General features: G+C 47.7%; 1 protein-coding gene across 3 annotated transcripts in view; it reads left to right on the top strand.

Annotated features, from left to right (window-relative positions):
• Positions 1-21,053, top strand: part of FAM20A (FAM20A golgi associated secretory pathway pseudokinase) — a 41,845-nt gene extending 20,792 nt beyond the window's left edge. The window contains exons 2-12 of one of the 3 annotated variants that reach the window (XM_033091155.1): positions 8,580-8,764; positions 9,499-9,549; positions 10,985-11,063; positions 14,612-14,704; positions 15,465-15,580; positions 16,115-16,295; positions 17,317-17,444; positions 18,175-18,256; positions 18,762-18,821; positions 20,307-20,368; positions 20,455-20,567. In XM_033091155.1, coding sequence (XP_032947046.1) covers positions 8,580-8,764; positions 9,499-9,549; positions 10,985-11,063; positions 14,612-14,704; positions 15,465-15,580; positions 16,115-16,295; positions 17,317-17,444; positions 18,175-18,256; positions 18,762-18,821; positions 20,307-20,340 — 1,009 coding nt within the window. In that variant the 3' untranslated portion in view covers positions 20,341-20,368; positions 20,455-20,567. Of the gene's footprint in view, positions 1-8,579; positions 8,765-9,498; positions 9,550-10,984; positions 11,064-14,611; positions 14,705-15,464; positions 15,581-16,114; positions 16,296-17,316; positions 17,445-18,174; positions 18,257-18,761; positions 18,822-20,306; positions 20,369-20,423 lie in introns of all 3 variants that reach the window. The other 2 variants (XM_033091153.1, XM_033091154.1) reach the window with 2 other exon arrangements.
• Positions 21,054-21,352: the final 299 nt, after the last annotated feature.

Genomic DNA, 21,352 nt, shown 5'->3' with positions numbered 1-21,352 from the left:
GGAAGGGAACTCATGTCCAGACACCAAAGGGAGACTAGTTACTTCACTGGAAAGGACACAAGTTATGTCTCAACATCAGTTCAGTCCATTCTGACTCAGGAGAACGGGGAAATTTAAAAAGCAACACAGTTCATAAGAGGGTGGCAGGTAGGATTTCTGGAGATTTGAATATTATAGCCAACACATGATATGCAAAAAGCATGCACATCAGCTTCTCTTGAGTAAACCTGTGATTCCCATTAGCTGTCTTTCCAGAAAAATACAGAGGTTAGTTCTTATAGAGTTGTGCATCTCCTATGGGTGAGAGCGGAGCACATTCATTCAGGAAATAGTAAGTGACCACCTGTCACATGCCGAATGCTAAGGATCCAGTGTCAAACAAAAACAGGAAAGGACTTTTCCCTTGTAGTGCTTGGGGTGGATTAACACAAGCAAATGTGAAATGAAGGGTAACATGTATAAAGGAGGATACATGATGCAATGGAACACAGAAATAGAGACATGGGATCTGTCACTTGCAAGGAGGTGAGGCTTGAGCTAGTGGACAGGTGAGAAGGACTTAAGTAGGCAATGAGGAGATGAAAGAGTGCCCCAAAGTGTCCTATTCCCAGCCCCCACAGCGGGATGGATCCATCACCTCTGGGGCTGGAGTGCAGGGATGTGGGTGTAGACTGATGCTGTCCAAAAGAACTTTCCTCAATGACCACGCAGCCAGTGATGTAAGAGCAAAACCAAGAGAGTTCCTTAAAAGTCAAAAGACCAGAAAAACATCTTCGCCGCTGTTCATGCATGTCTATCTCTGAGGACACTGGAAGTTTTTATTTTCTTCTGGAGAATAGCATTTAAAACCATCCGTCAAAAGAAATGTGCTTGGTCCAGGACTTTCTAAAAGATTTTGCATTCAGTTATTTGGAAGTAAGTTTGGCCTGATGCAAATAAAAACGTAAAGCGCTATCCCTTACACCTATGCCCAGCCTTGGTTCTCAGTGACCTTCAAACTCAGAGAGAGCTGTCCAGCCTTCCCAAACCTTTTGCTATTTACCTCCCTGACTCACGTATATCATTGCCTCATTCCCATGGAATTCCCTAATGTAGAAATTTTCCAAGACAACTTGGAGTGAAATAATCAAAGACAAGATTTGTCTTGAATTATCAACCATCAAATCCCTGAAATATTCTGTAGCCCCTCAGTACCAAAAGAATATACTCAAGCCATAGCATATGTTGGTGCTACTTGAGAGCTTCCAACCTCTTTCAGTAATAAATGTGAGTGCCTCCTTTTCAAGGGGCTGGGTTAGGTGGCATCAGGGGTGCAAAGATGAACAAGACATTACCGCTGTTCTTGATTTGGGAGAAGGAATGAGAAACGTGACTAAACCTGCTATTCCTCAGCATATGGCCAGAGCCATAGGAGAAGTGGGAGTTGTATGAAAGTTGGCGGGAGAGGGAGAGAAAGATCACATCCGGGTGTGGGATTGGAAATGCTTCAAAGAGGAAGGAAGTTGCATGGGCGTTTGGCCCTGGAGGCTGGGAAGGGTTTCAGGAGATGAAAACGTGGAAGAAGGCGTTCCACGGGAAGAAGCAGCGTGAGGCGGGAAGAAAGTCTAGGAGCACTGAACACTGAGCTTAGGTAGAAGGGCAATGGGTGGGGGTGGGGAGGTGAAAAGATGAAAAGAGGCCACACTGGGGAATGCGGGAGTTAGGAGTTTGGAGGATTTTGCCGAAAGGAGGCGCTTGGAGGCTGTGCTTTACAGTTAATTTGTCCCCCCTGCCCGGAGTGAAGAGGGAAAACCACTGAATCATGAATATCAGTTACGAGAATATTCCAGTCTCCAGGTATGAGGTGTCCCAGGTAGCAAAAAGAAAAGGAGAATTTTAGTGGTTGTGGAGGTGAAATTATAGGATTTAGAAATGATTTGGAGGGGAAAGCCGTCCAAGATGCCTGCCCTTGGGAACGAATGGTTTGCTCCTTAGTTTTGAGGAGAGCGAATGGAGGCCTCGATTTCCCCTTCCAATACTTTCTTGGCTTCTCCACTTTCACGGCCAGTGGAGAATAGCCTTGTGTGTATATTTGTGTGGCCCAGTGACACAATTATTCCAAAAGGGCCTGACCCCAACCCACAAGAAACCTGTAAATAAAACAGAGGCATCCATCCTTGAAACCAAGTAGGGAGAGGGAGTCAATCCTATTCCTTCTCTTTCCTCCAGACAAGACAGTGTAGGCACCGAGGAGGTTTTTCAGACCTGAAACTATGTGGTCAGTGATGTGGAGCACGGGGGCCTGCCCAAGCCTCTGAGAACCTTCCAGATCCTTCCTGAACCATCTGAGTCACAACTCTCCTCCCTCCTTGCCAGGCGTGCTCACAGCACCTGGCTAATTAACACTGCACCCCAGTGGCTCTGCCCTCAGGATCCCAGAAGGGACAGGGGCACGGGTTGTCAGACTCCACATGCTCTCAGCTCCCCACATCCCAGGAAGAGGATCCAGACCCTACTGAGCCCAGCGGGAGCAGCTGAGGTGCCCAGCTCCAGGCTTCCTACCCCTCTCCATGCCAGCAGACGCCCATTCTAGGTCCCAAGGCCAGACATGCCTGAACACGCAAAGGATGGAAAACAGCGTTTCTGTCTAAGAGAATTTGGATACTGCTGAGTGTGCACATGCAAAGACCACAGACAAGCTACAGCGGGATTCTGAGGTCCCGTGGATGATCCTGGACCTTGCAGGCATGTCAAGCCACGCCAGTGGTTGTGTCTAATGCAACAGTAAGACATAGGTGTCATTCCCTTACTTGTGGGAGGTTCCAAGAGGTTTTGCTCTGGCTTGCAACGCTGGTTGTTCCTAGTTACCCGCTACAACTGTGTTTTTGAAAACATCATCCACCCTGGTCTCTAGTCTTTATAATCACTAACAGTAATAATTAGAGATAGCAAGCATTCTTGGATGCCTATTCTGTGGTTGGATATTACTACACTTAATTCGTATGACACAATGATGTAGGTGTCAGCGTCCCCATTTTCTGCAATAGGTAAACTGAGGCTTAGAAGCATTAAGCTACTTTTTAAAGGCCATGCCCTGTCCTCAGTCTTCTCATCTGCAAACTGGGGCTAAGAATATGTATCTCGTAGGCTGTAGGCTCACGAGACCCCGTGTGTATGGCAGTGGCGCCTAACCCGATCCTCAAGGTCATTCTGCCGCTAAGAGGCAGGATCAGGTCTTTGTGACACAAAACCCTGCATCTTTTTTTTACTATTGCACTCCTGATTAGCTCCTGCTCAGTCTCTCCACGTGCTAACGTAGCAGTAATGTCTACATTCTGCTCACCTCATTTCAGCAGGGGTAGAACTTTGTCATTGTCATTGTCACCCAAAACAGGCCTCAGGTTTTGCTTTTGTGCTATTTATTCTTTACTTGGGAGAGTCAAGGAAATGTCCGTGCTGGAGATGGGGACAATTGAGAATGTCCTTGTAGGAGTTCTGTAGGTAAAGACTGCTATCACAATGGACTGAAGACATAGAAGCATCCTAAGAAAAATATTTAGGGTCATCTAGAAAACAGAAAAAACTAATGATTCTAATTTCATCTGGAAATGAAGCAAGGGTTTAATAATTAGGTACTGAGTGATGATGAAGATTATTGGAAAAGGTACCTACCATGTTGACTCGCATATAAGATGGGATGAGGGAAGTGGTTTTGTTTGTTTATGGGGGAAAAAAGTCCCTAACAATTGAGGACATGGGGAACAAATTTCAAAGTCCTTATTGGAACCCAGGGGCAGGTGAGATGACCGGGCTCCACCCCACTGTGGTGTGAGTGGGTTGTGTAGCGTGGGAGCTGACACCATCACCCCAAACCAGGGCATGCGTGTAACACATCAGGAGTGAGAAGGGTGGGAGGCGACCATGATACCCTCCTGTCCTCCTCCCCACCTGCTCCCCAGGTTGTGACACTAGCTCTGGCAAGGGCAGAATAGCAAACCAGAGAGCCACCTGTTCCCACCTAAGAGTCAGTGTGAACTCTTAAGAGCAATTTGTCCTCATCCAGAAGTGACACTCAATTTGCCACATTTTTTTTTTTTTTAATTTAGATGCTGTATTCCAGACTGTCGTAGTAGCTGGAATCCGTCAGTTATCAGCTCCACTTAAGAAAACCCCACCCCCTACCCACCCCTCCTCCCAAAACCCAACTGGGTCAGACTAACAGTTTCTCTTTCTCCTAACTTATTTTCTGTGCTGTTTTAGTTCAGGGTGACGAACTTAGCTCAGGACTTTGCAATCTTTCCAGCCAGACTCCCAAGAGAGTTCAGCAGTCCCATCGCTTTAGCGTCAGAGTAGCCTTGGGAACTTGAGCCTGGCCCCACTATTTTTTCCAATAAAAAGAAATGTTAAAAAAAAGTTTCTTTAAAAAGCTGGTGGGTCTTTAACACCCTGGGTCTGAAGCAGTTTAATACGTGTCGCTTTCAATCATTATATCAGTAGTTCAAATATTCCCCCATCCCAAGTGGGAAGGCTCGCAGAGGACTTTTGGTCTCTTGGGAGAAGAGTCCCAGCCATCTTTCTCTCTCTCTTGCTCTTGGAGACCAATCTTAAAATAAAAATGTTCCCTTGCTTTGTCCTGTCTCCTTTGTACACGTTCTTCCCCAGAGCTAGGTGGGAGGAACGTATCTTAACATCACCTTACTCTGGCCCACGTCACATCTGCATTTGCTTTAACAGCATAGGGCACAGAACACACACTGGCTGCTATGTTTGTGGTTGTTTTTTCCAGCTTAATTGAGGTGTAATTGACAAAAATTATATGTACTTAAAGTATAAAACTTAATATTTTGATATATATGTGAAATCATCCCCACAATCAAGCTAACTTATATATCCATTACCAGTTACCATTTATGTGTGTGTGTGTGTGTGTGTGTGTGGTGAGAACACTTACGATCTGCTACCCTTTCAGCAAATTTCAAGAATACAATACAATATTGTTAACTCTAGTCACATTGCTGTGCATAAGATCTCTGGAAGTACTCGTCCTGCATAATGAAAGCCTGTACCCTTTGACCAACAACTCCCCACGGCTCCTCCCCACGGCTCCTCCCCCCAGCTCCTGGCAACCACCATTCTACTCTCTGCTTCTCTGAGCTTGACAATTTTAGGTTCCACATGTAAGTGAGATCATACTTCTCAGGTTCTTGAACAATTAGGAAAATTACTATCATAAACGGAAAAGATAATGATGGACTCCTGCTTTGTTTCCATGACTTTCCTTTCCAATTTGGGAGTTACTTGTACAGGTAGAGAAAGTAGAGATGGGTGCCTCACAGATGACTCCTGGTTTCTGTGTCAACATTTCTCTGCTTTGTTTTCACCCTCCTGGCTAAAGAAGTACTCTGCCACGTCGTTAAAAACAGACCAACAGCAACAACAAAAACCCTAGAAACTCTTTCTTTTAACTGGACAAAAAGAGAAGCGCACTGTAGACCAAAGTACCTTTTTAGGTAGAAATATCCTCACCTATTTCTGAAATAAGAAAAATCAATTCTGTTTAAGTCATGTTTTGCATCTTAAGTAAGTGTTCTCTACAGATGAAAGTAGTAGCATGTTAGAATGGAGAAATAAAAATCCATATTGTTGTGAACTTAATGATTGTTCCCTCCACCAAATTCGTAAGTTAAAGCCCTAACCTCCAATGTGATGGTATATTTGTAGGTGGCGTCTTTGGGAGGTAATAAGCGTTAGACAAGGTCATGAAGGCGTGTTCCCCATGATGGGATTAGTATCTTTATAAGAAGAGGACGAGACACCAGAGTGTCCACTCTTTCCATGTAAGGACATAGTAAGAAGGTGGTCATCTGTGAGCCATTAAGAATTGATCTTAGACGTCCAGCCTCCAGAAGTGTGAGAAATAAATGTCTGTTGTTTAAGCCCCCAAGCCTGTAGTATTTTACATGGTAGCCAGAGCAGACTAATACACAAATCCTGCTGGCAAATACTTATCTTAGCACCCACAGAAGCGGATCCAGGAAAAAATGAAAGCATGTAGGCCTGCCTGGCTGAGACGGGTCTAACAAAATTGTGTAGATGGGTGGAAATGTGCCCAGAGAGGAAGTTCCAGCTATGCACTGTTTCCTTTCAATCCCACCACCTCCCTCTCCTAACTCCCTGACCTGTTAGACGAAAGTTCTAGGGTGGACCTTACTGGTGATTAGCAGCAGATTGTGGGTGAACAAGTGTTAAGGACCGAACTGTGTCCCCCCCAAGAGTGCTATATTGAAGGCCTAACCCCTAAGGTGACTGCATTTGGAGATAGAGCCTTTAAGGTGATAATTAAGATTAAATGAGGTGACAGGGTGGGGCCCTAAGCCAATAGGACTGGTGTCCTTACAAGAAGAGGAAGAGGCCCCAGGGACGCACTCACACAGAGAAAAGACCATGTCCGGAAACAACTAGAAAGACAGGGGCCACCTACAAGCCAAGGAGAGAAGCCACAGGAGAAACCAAACCTGCCGGCGCTTTGAGCTTGGACTCCCAGCTTCCAGAACTGTGAGGAAATAAGTTTCTGTTGTTTAAGCTACTCAGTCTGTGATCTATTTTTTCAGGCAGCCTGAGCGTACTAAGACAGCCGGGCAGGGTCCTTTATCCATTAAACTGTGGACAGAGTACCTAGAATACACAGAAGCTTTTAAAACACTCCAAGACCTGAACGAAGACAATGTATGGGCTCAAAAATGAGAATTCCAACATCAAAATGAATTAATATAGAATGAAATGTTTACAAAACAATGAGTCAATGTTGATGCGGTTCTATTACTACATGCTTTACTCATAACAGAATTCAAAACGATAAAAAAGAAACTTTCAAAAATTAGCGCACAAAAAAAATTGAAGGCAGGGTGGGTTTTAATATGTTTGATATGATATGAGGTGAAGGTCTCCAAAAGTAGGGGTGCCCTGGAATGGGTACCAAGAAGGCCAGGACCAAAAGCTGCCAGAGAACCATTCCTTCACATCGGTTTATAAAACTGTGCTTCTTCCTCAAGACAAATGACTTTCACCCAGGACAGAAAACCTCAGAGAAGGACAGCCATGTTATTTTACTTGATTCACACAAGGGTGAGGTGAGTGACAGCTCACTTCCACCTTGGGCCAGAACTCAATGAGGCAAGTTGGTATCCAGCACTTCCCAAACTCTTCCACTAGGGGGCAGTGCAGAATAAAAACAGCCTCTACCCCTGAGGGTCTGGCCTCTTGGAGGTATATAGTCTGAGGTGACCATGTAAAATTTTCTTTGAAAAGTCGGGTTTTATCTTAAAAAGCGATCATGTATTTTTGCTTTCTTCCCCATAACGTGTCTGTATTTACTTTACTATAAAGGCAAATTGAAAAACTATTTACCAATAAGAAAATTGGACACTCAAAGAAGACTGGCCACGTTTGTTTTGTTATTCACTCCATCACAGACCTCAGAGGTGAGGTATCACAGTTTGGATGAAATAGGGATGCACAGGAACACCCAAATCCTGACCCCACAGTTCCACCTACTCCCCACGATCAGCTTTACCTCGTCAGATGACCTCCTGCTAATTTCCCTTGCTTTCCGATCAGAAGGCCTCCATCTTTTTCTTCAGCCGTCCATGGATTCAACCTTCCTCTCTAATCCTCAGATATACCTGTCCTTCGCCTGCCTCTCACATGCTCATATTGTCCCAAACCCAGGAGCGCCCTCCACATCTCTCCTTCAATCCGAACACCACCCTCTTGAATCCAGCCCAAGTCCACTTTCTCCTACCGTGGTCTCCCTCTGACTGCTTCATCATCAATCATCTCTCCCTTCTCCCAAATGCTAAGGTGTTTTAGTCCAAACCACACGTCTAGCAGTTGATTTACAACCGCCTTCTCTTTCGCTCTGATAATTTCGCGGACACACAACTTTCCCACCTCTGAATGACAGTGACATTGCTTTTTACTTTTTTCTTTTTACCCTGGCAGAAAAGAGTCCTGAGCAGAACAAACAGTGAATGGCTCGTTAATTCTTCTTTTCCTATATGATGGGTTGATTAATCTAACTCAGCTTCCAGCTCTACTTACAGACCCTCACCCTCCATTCTTTTCATCCTCACCGATTACCTTCTCTGCCCTATCTCCTGACTCCTGAGGACAGAAAATATGGAGAAACACAAGATATAGACTTTTTCATGGGAAAGTGCCCACACAGGCTCAGGATCACTCCCTGGGATCCCAGATTATAGGAGGTCCCTGATTTTACTCTTAACTAGGTATTTGCCCTTTTCCTTCACAGGATGTGTCACAGTTTATATTAGGTATTTGTGTATTGTGTGTGCTATTGTGTTAACTGCCTGTTTTGCTCACTAGATTATAAGCTCTCTGAGGGCACAAAAGGGCCATGTGGCTGTTTTGCCCTCAGGTATGCTAGTACAACATAAAGCCTGGTCCATATTAGGTGCTCAATGTCCTTGTTAAATGAATGAAAGACAGGAGGATGGAGAGTCCAGACAAGGTGTTTCAGCAAGTCTTGGCATTCTTGTTCCTCCAATTAAAAACATAATGAAACCCTTCGGCTCTTTCAGACGACACAAGATATACAAAGAGCAGCTGAACCTCACTTCCCTGGACGCCCCACTGCAGCTCCAACTGGAGGCCAGCTGGGTCCAGTTCCACCTGGGCATCAACCGTCATGGGCTGTACCCCCGGTCCAGTCCTGTCGTCAACAAACTCCTCCACGACATGAGGCACTTTCCCACCATCAGTGCTGGTGAGGCTCACAGCGCCATGCAGGATGGACCGACTGTCTCCCAGAGAGGCTGAGTAAACCATCTCTGGCGGGCTCCAGGATGCAATATTAAAGGGTTGACTCTGACTCCTGATACAGAGAAAAACAAGAAGAAAAACAATCCATAGACACCCACCTTTTCCCTTGGAAAGAGATCTTACAACCACAATCTTATCACGACCCCCTAAGGGAGGCTAAGGAGCTGTTCTGTCCATGTAAAGAAAGGCGATCACTACTATTGAGCGAGTGCTTCTTTTCAACCTGGCAACTCTCTCCTACGCAATGACCTTAGGACGTGGGCATGGTCATTGCCATTTTACTGATGGGAACACTGAGACTTAGAGAGGTTCAGACCCCTGGCCAAGGAACGAGGTGGGGCTGGGATTCAAACATGGGCTGCTATCTCCAGGTCTGTGCTGTCAAGCACTACGACAGTCTAAGTGACATAGCACGTTCTTAGCAGAGACCAAACCAGCATCGGTTTCCCAGCCAGGTGCTGCTAGAGTGCCCTGGAAGAGCTAGAAAGATGGGGCCTGGGAGAGAGCAGGGTGGGAGACTACAGCCAACCCGGCTCTGGGACATCCCCTATTGAATGACTAAGAGCCCCAGGCTGCTTCAGTCACCCTGTCCGGTGTCAGAACCCAAGTCACAGCCCCCATGTCAATGGCTCTCCCAGAAGCACGGCTGACTGTTCTCACTGCCCTTCTCCTTCACAGATTACAGTCAGGACGAGAAAGCTTTGCTCGGGGCATGCGACTGCACCCAGAGTAAGTGACCTGGCCCTGCCCCCATCCAGCCCTCCACTGTCACACCTTTGTCAACCCCAGAACTTGGCAACAACATGAAGGGCCCATTGGCCACTCCATGGGGGTCCTGGTTGGGAGATGAAGAGGCATGACTCTCTGCCCAACTGACCTCTGAGAACTCAACACGTCTCCCCAGCCACCCACACAACAGGAAAGGCCCTTAAGAGGAGCTCTCGTCTCGTGCAGGACCCTGCTGGTCAGTGTGTGGTCCAGGAACCAGCATCATCACATCATCGAGGAGCTTGTTAGAAATGCAGAATCTCATTCCCCCTCTGATTTTCTGAACCAGAATCTGGATTTTACTACAATCCTCAAGGGATTGGAATACATTCTCAGATTTAAGAAGCAATTGTACAGGACAGTGGTTCTCTACCCAGCAACATAGCAGAGTCACCTGGGGAGTTTTACAAAGTGCTGAGGCGTGGCCCCCACCCCAGGAGGTTTCAATGCAGTTGCATAGGATGAGGCCTGAGCATGAGCATTTTAAAAATAATTCTAATGCAGCCCAGGTGGAGACCCACTAGGGTCAATGATTAATAGAACCAAAAAGACAGGTGTGAGATACAGCACGGTTCCCTCTCAAGGGGACTGTGAATTGGATACAGTTGGGCCTGGACACTGCACAGCTCTCGAGGGGCCGAGTCACGCCTGGACACCAAAGCCCCCAAGCCAGTCACCTCAGCCATGTGTAGTCTCATCCATTTACCTCCCTATACCAAATACACATCAGAAATTTCTATGTGTGTCGTAACGTGTTACAGGTTTGAAAAACAGAGGTTTGTAGGGCCCGGGGCTTCCCTTTTCTGTAACACCTGCCATTTGCCATTTTATAGAACATAAAGGTGAGTGAGACATTGTCCCAACCCTCAGAGGGCTGGTCAGGGACACGGTGTGGCAAGTGAGGTGCCCAGGACACAGCAGGTCAGGAGGCAGCACTCACTGTCAGGGTCATTCGAATACCACTTCGGTGCCTTGTTCCCCCAGCCCTGCCCCAGCCCAGGTGTACAGTCTTAAATAGGAAGAGATAGAGACAAACTAGTCTAATAACGCAAACTAACAGATGGCATAATCGAAATCTCTAAGGGTGCCAATGAAGCACCACGAGGAAGAGGTCAGTTCTTCTTAGGGGAACATTCTTCGGCATTTGCAGTGAGTGTCTACCTGGGAGAACCTGTATTGTTTGCCCTCGTCCCCTAACAGCAGGAAAGGTATTGTCCTGAGCTCCTAGATTCACTCTCCATGGCCTGACACGATGGAATTTACCCTGCGAGCTGTGAAGAGCAAACCCTAGTCTGTAGGGTCTTGTGACGTAAGAGACAAGAGAAGAAATCGGCTGGGTTTATTGAAGGTCTCGTCCCTGAGTTTCATGGTTACGTCACCTTTCTCCTCCTCGCAGTTGTGAAACCCAGTGGGGTCCACCTCAAGCTGGTTCTGAGGTTCTCGGACTTCGGCAAGGCCATGTTCAAACCCATGAGGTAAGTGACCACCTTCCTTACCTGCACGCCCAGCTGTGGCAGCCCGGAGGGAGTTTGGACCCCAAATTAGTAAAAGTGGTCTAAAATATTCACGCCAGTCATTTGTAGACTCTCTTTAAGGCAATCTGCCCCAGCATGTAACTGTTTTTGGAGAGAATAATTAAAAATAGTAAGAGCTGGTCCTTATCAAGTCTTTGCTAGTATCTATGCTACGTACTTTATAGGATTGTGTCTTTGGGTCATCAAAGAGGTGCTATTAAAATGGCCACTTTACAGATGACAACACTGAGTCTTGGAGAAGCCAGTTCACCCCAAGCCCCGAGCTGCAGGCCGTGGAGCCAGGATTCAAACCCAGGCAGCTGGATTGCTAAATTCACACTCTATAATTGGTTCCCACGTTTTTCCATGACTAGGACCCTCAAAAAGTTTATAGAAATTGACCTAATCATAATACTTGGTTTGGTTGAAAAAGTAGACAATGGAAAAGGCTACTATGAAGGCAATTGTACTTTTAAATTAATTTCTATTTGATTCATAACAACAGCAAATACCTGCCTTTCAAATTTTGTGGTACGCGGGTGAAATAATAGGCATTCAGTTTACAGACAGAGCCTGGTGTGCGTATGGATTCCTGGCCCCCAAAGTGTCCACAGCCCACGGGGTGGGGACTCCTGAAGTCGGAATGCTTCCCCTGGAGGTGACATGCACAAGAGAAAATGGCCCAAATTGGGGTTCCCGTTACCCCCGTCATGCCTTCCCCCTAGAATGCACTGCATTCCAGTGCAACCCAAAGAGATCGACTTAGGTTCCAAAGCATCAGTCATTTGAGAGGGCTATGGAATGGCTCAGTGGATGGTCCGAAGGCAAGGCCCAGGAATGAGCTGGATAAAGACTTACTTCTAGTCCCTGCACAAGCACCCGTTAAGGAGGTCCTTTGCCGTAGATCAACGGCTGGTTGAAACCATGTAGCAAGCGTTGGAAAATCCTGATACCCAGACCCCACCCTCGGGGAGTCCAATGGGCGGGTCTGGAGGCGCGCCCTCTGGTCACAGACAACCTTGAGAACTGCTGCTCTATAAAGCCATTTCCCATTTTTCCTAGATGAAAATCCAAAATTTAAATTTGGTAAAGTTTAAATATATAACTTTTCAGAGATGTACATGAAACCACTGAATGTCTGATTATATTTAAGCTATTGATTTTTTAAAAAAAAAAAATCCTATCATATGAAACTATAGATATCGAAATGTTGCCTCCCACCCCCAGTTTCACATTTCACTTGTCACGAGAGTCACGTTTCGGATCAATGTCAAATCAGTGTTGAATTCTTTCCCCATCACCACCACCAGTCTGTTCTAACCAGTTTTGTCAGGTCATAAAACCAGCACAGACTGAAGTCAACCCAGGTTAATGAATTTGTCCCAAACAAAAGAAATAAAAACTGAGAGGGGACCCCGACATTTGAGAAGCTATGCAGGACTTGAATATAGAAAGATTCCTTTTCTGAGGGACAGTTTTGGGAGGAGAATCTCATCTTATATTCAGGAATATATAAAAGTACTAAAACAAAAAAAAAACAAACCCGTGTTCCTTTTTAAACAGCGCTATAGCAGTGAGCTCACATGGCCGAGGTTCCACAAGCAGGCATGTGACACTTTGGGGTGCCACACAGCAGAACACAAGGGCCACCATCGAGCTCAGGTCACTATACCGTTTTAAGTTATTGTTATGGCTAGTCGTGCACATTTAATGTTTACTCATAAGAAAGCCCCAGTTAAAGAGAGGAGGCATAAGGATGCTGATACAGAAGCACGAGACGTTAAAGAGAAGCATAAAAATCACGATAACTCTACAAATTCACCACACATCATCAGATCCATCAATTGCGTTCTCTGAGAAAAATTCTTATGTGGCACTTGATGACATCTCTAATTTTTACAAACTGGAAGCTAACATAGAGTAGAGTTCCACTTTCCCTTTCGGCAGGAAAAACTACTCAGCTTGCTGTGTTTTATTTGCAGGAAAGCACGTGAAGTACCAGCCTAAAACCTCGTCTCTGCCTTGTCAATGACAAACAAAATACAAAGATTGTACAAATTAACCAGTTTCCTTCCTGATATAATATAAAACTTTCCAGCATTAGGTCATAAAAGCCATTTTTGCTATTCTTGCGCTGTACACAAAATTTATTCTGTATTTCTATAAAATTTAGCTCAAAGAGAAACATAGTATCTTTTTAAAATGTATTTCTTGAAAAAGCATGCATTTTTTCCTATAAGGAACTTAAAGTAAACATCACTTGTCCCTTGTTAAAAGGGAAAGTGGACATTTATCTTTGGATAATATAAATCATGACCCCAATTAAAGATTATATTTTGAAGGTAGTATATATAACATGTACCATGAGGGCATACTTTTCAGAAGCACTGACGTAAAGTTAAAATGATATTCAAATTTAAAATCACTTCTGTCATATGCCATACAAAAATGAGGAAATGATGATTTAGAAAATTCTAAAGGGCATCAGAGAGATTGTATGTTCTATGGATGGAATTCAGGACTTAAAACGAGATTAGGACGCATGGAGAAGCCGGTCAGGCCTGGACTGTACTTTAAATGTGGCTGCACTTTTTAAAACGGAAGCCCTGCCTTGGGCAGCCCCTCAATTTGGTCTCCAGGACTTATTAGCGTTTTTTGGCAAAGTGCACGTCACGGTTTCCATGGCTGGTGCTGTTTATTTATTTACAGCTTTTCACAACATTATGTTTATTTTCATGTAAACTGCTTTGGCAGCCATTGTGCCTTCCAAGATCGTCCTTCCTCCCTGTTTATTAGCGTCGAGGCCAGAAGCCACGATGTCATTAATGACTGTAAGGGACGTTTCTGAACATACACAGCTAGCTGTCCACCACTCAGGCAGGCTGAAGCTTTTCAGGAATCCATCAAAGATTTTTAAAGTACATAAATCAATATCCTCTACACCAGGCTCCCTCAGCCTCTGGCTGGGCCCACTCTCATGACCCAGCAGAGGTGCACTTATTTCTCCCTATCACAACCAAGATCCAGAACTTTCTGTCCTTCAAACATCAGTCAGGTACACTGCATCCCTAGGGCACTCTTCCTTTTATAAAGTCCTGTCTTACACCCCACCTCTCTTAATCTTTGGTATCTGTGTCTTTGCTACTCTGGTTCTGCTAGCCAGTCCCCGTGCTTCTGTTTATGTCTGCATTTCTTTTCTCTCAACGACTGGGTTTTTGTTTTGTTTTGCAAAGAATCGGCCAAGTCACCAAAGCTGCCTAAGTAGGAGACTTAGCACTGAGGGGTACCTACAAGACAATGGCTTGCAAGAAGCTTGGCTCCTCTTACTGAGCAAGTCTTCTCCTAGCCAAGGAAGCCACGGGCCATTCTTGAGTTGTCACTCCATCAACTATCGTACATTAAAAGCCTAACCACGCGTTTTCCTTTCCCTCTGGCCGTGCTTCTCAGCCGTCTTCTCAGGCTCCCAGCTGAAGTCTGAGTCCAGGGCATGATTGCTTCCTTCTTTCCAGACAGCAGCGAGATGAAGAGACACCCGTGGACTTTTTCTACTTCATTGACTTTCAGAGACACAACGCTGAGATCGCAGCTTTCCATCTGGACAGGTAGGATGTGGCCCCACAGACGTAGCATTGACTGCAAGGGCCAATCCCGAGAGCTCAGGTGGGGGCTTCCTGGAATGTCTTTTCTCGCTCTTTATCTTCACGAACCTCACTGATGCCTTGGAACCCAACGCATCCCACCCAACCCCACGGATTGAAAAACACGCAGACTTTTAAGGTAATGAAAAGAGTAACTTAGAAAGGACACAACCCTGCCAGGCGGCTCACACTGCCATCTTGGGCATGACACTGCCCTTTGCTCTAGTGTCCAGATCTAGAAAATGGGGAGAATGCACCCACTCCCACTGATGCAAGGAGTCTTAAGGTTATGACATTATAAGGTGAAAGCACATTCCTAAACTTTCTAGCTCCTCCTACTGGCCCAGTCATTGCCACTTGAGGTGTGCTCTATGGTCTGGCAGCCTGGACACCACCTGGGAGCTTTTCAGAAATAAACTCAATCAGAGCCTGCATTTGAACGAGATCCCAGGCAACTCATATGCATATTGAAGTATGAGAAGCTCTGACCTAGAACACAGCTTGGATGGTGGAAGTTTTGCCCAGGAGGCTTGATGGAATAAGGATTCCTGTTCCACCCCTTCTCCCATCCCTTTCAATGTAGGTTTGCCCTGGGCACTGTCAGCTCAGCACTGCAGAGATCCCTGCAGCAGGGTACGGTCAGAAACACCAGTCCATTTCTAGAGGGCGACCATCGAACTCCCTGACCATCCCTCAGATCTGAACAGGGCTCCCTCTCTTTCAGGATTCTGGACTTCCGACGGGTGCCACCAACGGTGGGGAGGCTAGTCAATGTCACCAAGGAGATCCTAGAGGTCACCAAGAACGAAATCCTGCAGAGCGTTTTCTTTGTCTCTCCAGGTAGAGTACAGGCCAAAGCAATACTCTGGGTCTAAGAACGCGGGAGGCCAACATGGCCACTTACATTCAGCGGTGGTCTGTCCTCCTGCTGGTAGCACCTTTCATTCCCGGGATGGGTGTATGCTGCCATCAGACACTCCCACCTGGTCCACCTGAGCATCACACAAGGTGAACTGGGGATGAAAAAGGGTCATACATGAGATGCTAACTAGCCTGGGTGGGCACTTAACTCTACCGCCAGCCTCCCTGGGAGTCTTCAGTTACCCATTCAAACAAAGGACACTCTCGTCAGATGGATAGGATGCCGGGAGGCTGGGTCCCACACTTTCTCTGCTCTGAGACATTTGAAAATTGGTACTCAGGACATCCACGAGCCCCTACATCTGGAAAAGGCAATGTTTTCTTCTGCTTCTGTCTTTCCCCAAGCTGTGAGTCCAGGGTTTCCCTTCCTTCCTAGTGGATTTCTTGGGGCAGGAAGATGGTCCACCTCTGAGCCCTTCTCTCACCCCCCTCTTTCTCTCCCCGACCCTCCAGCCAGCAACGTGTGCTTTTTTGCCAAGTGCCCGTACATGTGCAAGACTGAATACGCGGTCTGCGGCAACCCACACCTGCTGGAGGGCTCCTTGTCTGCATTCCTGCCGTCTCTCAACCTGGCCCCCAGGCTGTCCGTGCCCAACCCCTGGATCCGCTCCTACTCACTGTCAGGAAAAGAGGAGTGAGTTGCCCCCCCCGCCCCAGCCACAAGGCCATGGCCACGGTCCCATGGTCTAGCCCAAGAGGGACCACATGCCTATACCCAGGACTAGTGGCTAGCCTGGCTTTTGGACCCCCAAATCTGCCTCCGTCCTCCTTTGCCTCATCTCATATCGATCCTGGGACCAGCTGGCCTGTGCCTGTTCTCTCCCTTTAGTTCATGTATTCAGTTCTAAAGAGCCTACCGTGGACCCAACACTAGGTACTAAGGGATACAGAAATGAGACACAGGCTCCCCCCTCAAGAAGCTCCACGGTCTAGCTGCGTGGTCAGAGAAGTAGCCAGATTATGAAAACACAGTGCAACACCTGCTGATACAGAGAAGCCCACGAGGAGCCCGCAGGAGGGACACCTGGTTCCCCGAGTAAGCCAGTGATGCCAAGGACCCCACTGTTGTATCCCCAGGGCTTAGCATGCTCCCTGGCGCTTAGTAGGTACTCAGTTCATGTTAGTTGACTGAATAAACAGGTTCACAATCCAGAAACCCCGATCGTGGTGGGAAGAGAAATAAACCCAGGCAGAATTTCTGGAGGATGTGACAGATCCTAAGGGACTTGTGAAGGCTAAGAACCCACCAGATAAAAAGGGACACGGGGGCATTCTAGGCAGAGGAGTATGTGTGAGTGACAAGTGACAGAATGGCTTGTCGGGGACTACGAATGGCTCAGGAGAACGGCAGGGCCTGAGAGACTCGGTGAGAGGTGCTGCAGAGCAGCAGGTGAGGGACACTAGCCAGCCTTTCCCGTTGCCCGGTCACCTCCTCGGGCAGGTGGTATCCCAGCTATCGGGACAGCGCCCAGCAGAGCAGATGCTCAGAGAAGGTGTGGGAGGACCCAGAACCTTCTCACCCTGTGCAACCTCCGGCCTCCCCAGGTCCTCCTGCATGCCGAGCAGCCGCCAGCAGCCCAGGGCAGGCTTTGGGGGGCGGGGGGAGGTGTGAGGGGGCCCCCAACACCTTGCCATGTTGGCTTTTCCGGCCCCAGGACGTCTTCCCCCCCCAGGTGGGAGGTCAATCCACTTTACTGCGACACGGTGAAGCAGGTCTACCCATACAACAGCAGCAACCGTCTGCTCAACATCATCGACATGGCCGTCTTCGACTTCCTCATTGGTGAGCCCCCGCGCTCGGGGCTCCTGGCGGGAGGGGCTCTGCTGCTGGGCTGGCACCCCCGGAACGTCGGGCACCCGCTGTAGGCTGGACCGTGAGGGCTGACTAACCCTGCCCTGCCCCCAGCAGCGGTGGCGGGCCCCAGAGGACAGAAGTTAACACGCTCCCCCACTCCCGGGACGACATCACTCAGCAGGCAGGCACACGGCCCTGCCGCCAGGCCTGAGCGGGCCTCGGTTTGGAAGCGATGGGTTCCCTTGACCGAATAAGTGGAAAGCTCTGAGGCAGGGAGAAATGGTAGCCGTGGGAGGGCCTCCAGAAGGCGCTGGTCCTCCACCATCAAGGCCCTTGGGGACCCAGGAAGCCTCGGGCGATGGTTATGAAGATGGCCAGCACACACATGCGCAGATCTAAGTCCTACAGCACCCGCCCCAGCTCACTCTCAGGCCCTCTGGGAAGTTAAGCTGCATCTGCTCCCCATAACGGGCCTCAGTTGAGGAGCACGGGTGGTGAAAGCTTAGATTTGAACACAGTCCACAGTAGACTTTGCTTGTCTAGCTTCCTTCTCCCTCGGCAACTTCCCTAATAACCGTGGGAGATGACTTGTGGCCCGGGGTTCAGACACGTGTCTGAACTGCTACCAGGCCTCCGTGCCCTGGAGAGAACACCGAGGTCAGGAGCACCTGCCCCCTGGCCTTGGGCCCCAGCTCCAATGTCTCCCCCTCCTTTACAGGAAATATGGACCGTCACCATTACGAGATGTTCACCAAATTTGGGGATGACGGGTTTCTGATTCATCTGGACAACGCCAGAGGGTAAGTGCTAGGGGTGCCAACACACCCCTAGCCCAGCTGAACCCCCTCGTACAGCTGCTCAGGGGAAAGCACAGCCCGAGAACGAGGGGCTCTGCTGCCACGTTCCCAGTCTCCTCACCCCACTTGGGTCGTTCCTTTTCTCTCTTGATCTTTGCTAAGCACCCTGGGATTCTCCTCTACCACAAGAGCACTAGTAAAATACACTGGAGTTTTCCACAACTGTTTTTCTGGAAGGTTCACTCCTGGGGGCAGGGCACACATGGCTCATCCTGTGTCTGGCCCCCTGCAGTTGAACAAATGAATGGATGAATGATTGCTTGGTTTTAACATCTTTGGACAGAGGCTTTCTGTGACCTGGTAGAGGGGCTGGAGAGGCAGCTGCCGTGATCCCTGGTATTTCACCCCAAGCTGTCTTTCAAAAAAGGGCTGAGGTACAGGAGAGAGAGAAAAAACACTGAGGAGGCAACGCTGCTTGCCGCCGGTGAAAGCACGCTTCTCCTCCTAGGTTTGGACGACACTCCCATGACGAAATGTCCATCCTCTCGCCACTCTCCCAGTGCTGCAGGTAAGCTTTCAGTTCAAGGGCAGGTCACAACTGTGACACATCATCCTGCTTGCCACCAAGCTCTGACAGACTGAATCAGGTTTCATTGGTTTTAAGACATGGGTGGACAGAATGATGGGAAGTACCAACAACAGAATTTTCCCCCAAGGACTTAGATTCTTTCATCTTTCAGCCTGGGATGAATTAGGGTCTACTTCTTTTTTTTAAACCTTTCAATCACCAACTTTAATCTTTCGCCCGCTCGGATAATAACCACCCCCTTTGGCAGAGCCTGTCTTTTTTTTTTTTTTTTTTTTTTTTTCATATATATTTTCAACTTGGTGTTTTTTTTTTTGTTTTGTTTTTTATTTATTTATTTTTAATTTATTGGGGTGACAATTGTTAGTATAATTACATAGATTTCAGGTGTGCAATTCTGTATCACATCATCCATAAGTCACACTGTGTGTTCACCACCCAGAGTCAGCTCCCCTTCCATCACCATACATTTGATCCCCCTCACCCTCATCCTCCCCCCCCAACCCCCTTACGCTCTGGTAACCACCAAATTACGTTCCCCAGATTAATTTTCAAACCCCGTGGCCATCCTGTGGTCACCGACTGCCCTCCAATCCCCTCACCCTCCCCCCCCACCCCCCACCCCTCCCGCCCATCTGTCTTTGATGTGCCTCATCAAACCTCTGCTTCGCCCAGCGCTCATGTAAGCTTATAAATATTACTACGTGCTCACCACCTACGAGTCAGTCAAACCCTGTTTAAAGTTCCATAAACCCATGTCAGATTGAAGGAAGTACTGAGACCTTTGCCTGGCTACCATTTCTCTAGGGTTTCAAATCTACTTCCGTGCCTCCCTGGTCTCAGCCAAGCTTGCGAAACTGCCCAACGACGATATCCAGAGCTGGTTAGGAGTATGTGTCCCACCTAACCAAACCATCGCATTCGTTTTCAGCTGGAACACTCAGAACAGAGCCTGAATTTTCCTTACCCACCTCGTGGGTTCCCACGAGCTTCCCTCGTTGCCTCCCTTTCCTCTCCTCCTGGGTAGCATAGGCAGTAGTTGTCTGACAAAAGTCAGAAAAGGAAACTGCTTACATCTGAGTCCAAGTCCAATTTCTGCACCAGAAGTAATCAAAATCTTAGGTCAAGATGGGTCCCACCCCAACTTCATCCCTCTGATTTGGGAATCTGACACACTTGGAGACTAGCAGTACCTAGGGCTTTTCAGATGGCAAACTTCATCGTTTCACCTACGAGAAACTTTGTAGCTTTACTTCTCCTTGAAAAGTCATTACTTCCGTTTTGATTCCCTCGGCCACGTCAGATGCGTATGGTCCAGCACCAGTGTGTGACATTACAATTACCAACACTATCGATGGCTCGGGAGGCCTTTGACCCAAAAGGCAACTGGGGAAGGACTGCAGAATATTGGGTCATCTTTTAATCATTCTTTTTTTACCTGGTTTTCCTTCAAATGTGCTTGGGAAGACACTGGGGAAAGAGGCTCTCAGAACAGCTATAACAGCTTCTCGTGGGGGCAAGAAGTTCAGGCAAGTTGTTTCCTTTACATTTACTTACTGGGTTGCTATGACTTTGTCCTTCCAGGATAAAAAAGAAAACACTTTTGCACCTGCAGCTGCTGGCCCACGCTGACTACAGACTCAGCGACATGATGCGGGAGTCACTGCTCGAGGACCAGCTCACCCCCATCCTCACAGAGCCCCACCTCCTCGCCCTGGATCGGAGACTCCAAATCATCCTCAGGACAGTAGAGGGGTGCATAGAGGCCCACGGGGAGCAGAGTGTCGTAGCCAATGGCCCAGCGGGACAGTCGGCCCCCGACTCTGGCCAGGCTAACTGGACAAGTTAGGGGCAGGACGAGGCCAACTTCAGAAACTACACCGGGAGCCGGCAGTGTGGACACCTGAATGCGGACCACTGCTTCTGGATGTGCCTGTCACTGCCGGAGGTCCTGGGTTGTGAGCTCAGAAAGCAGGGAGGGCACTGGGATAACAGTGAGAGAGCCAAAGTGGGATCCACGAACTTTCTTCCTTGGTGCACTGCTTCTCCAGTGAGCGGCCATGGCTCCCTCTTGCCCAGAAAGTACTGCTTCACCAAGGGCACAGACCATCTCCTGAGCCCACTGGGAAATTGGGATACCGGTCAGGCTTGAAAGGTTTGGAAGCCTTGTTCCCGAGAATATTAACTGTTACAAATAAAAGGACATCAAGTGGACACCTACCTGACCTCCAGGTCCTTATTGTATCTACAAGGATAATCCCCAATCCAGATAAAACATCTGACGTATCACAGACAGACAAGAAAGTCTAAAACTGGTAATTCTCCAAGTTGGGCAAAGTAGACTTCACACTTTCTACTCATATTGCAGGCACTGCGGCCCAATCTGAAGACAATAATCACTACAGACCAGTCCCCTACAGTTACTTTCTAAGACACGTTATTAAAGGAGGTAAAAGTAAGTTAGGGATTTGCTCAGACTATCCAGAAAAGGAGTGTTCCAATCTAAAGAGAAT

The sequence above is a fragment of the Rhinolophus ferrumequinum genome, chromosome 21 (assembly GCF_004115265.2).
Source record: "Rhinolophus ferrumequinum isolate MPI-CBG mRhiFer1 chromosome 21, mRhiFer1_v1.p, whole genome shotgun sequence".
In the NCBI taxonomy this organism is placed as follows: domain Eukaryota; kingdom Metazoa; phylum Chordata; class Mammalia; order Chiroptera; family Rhinolophidae; genus Rhinolophus; species Rhinolophus ferrumequinum.
The sequence above is the reverse complement of the archived record's forward strand: the minus strand, read 5'-3'. Positions and strand labels throughout refer to the sequence as shown.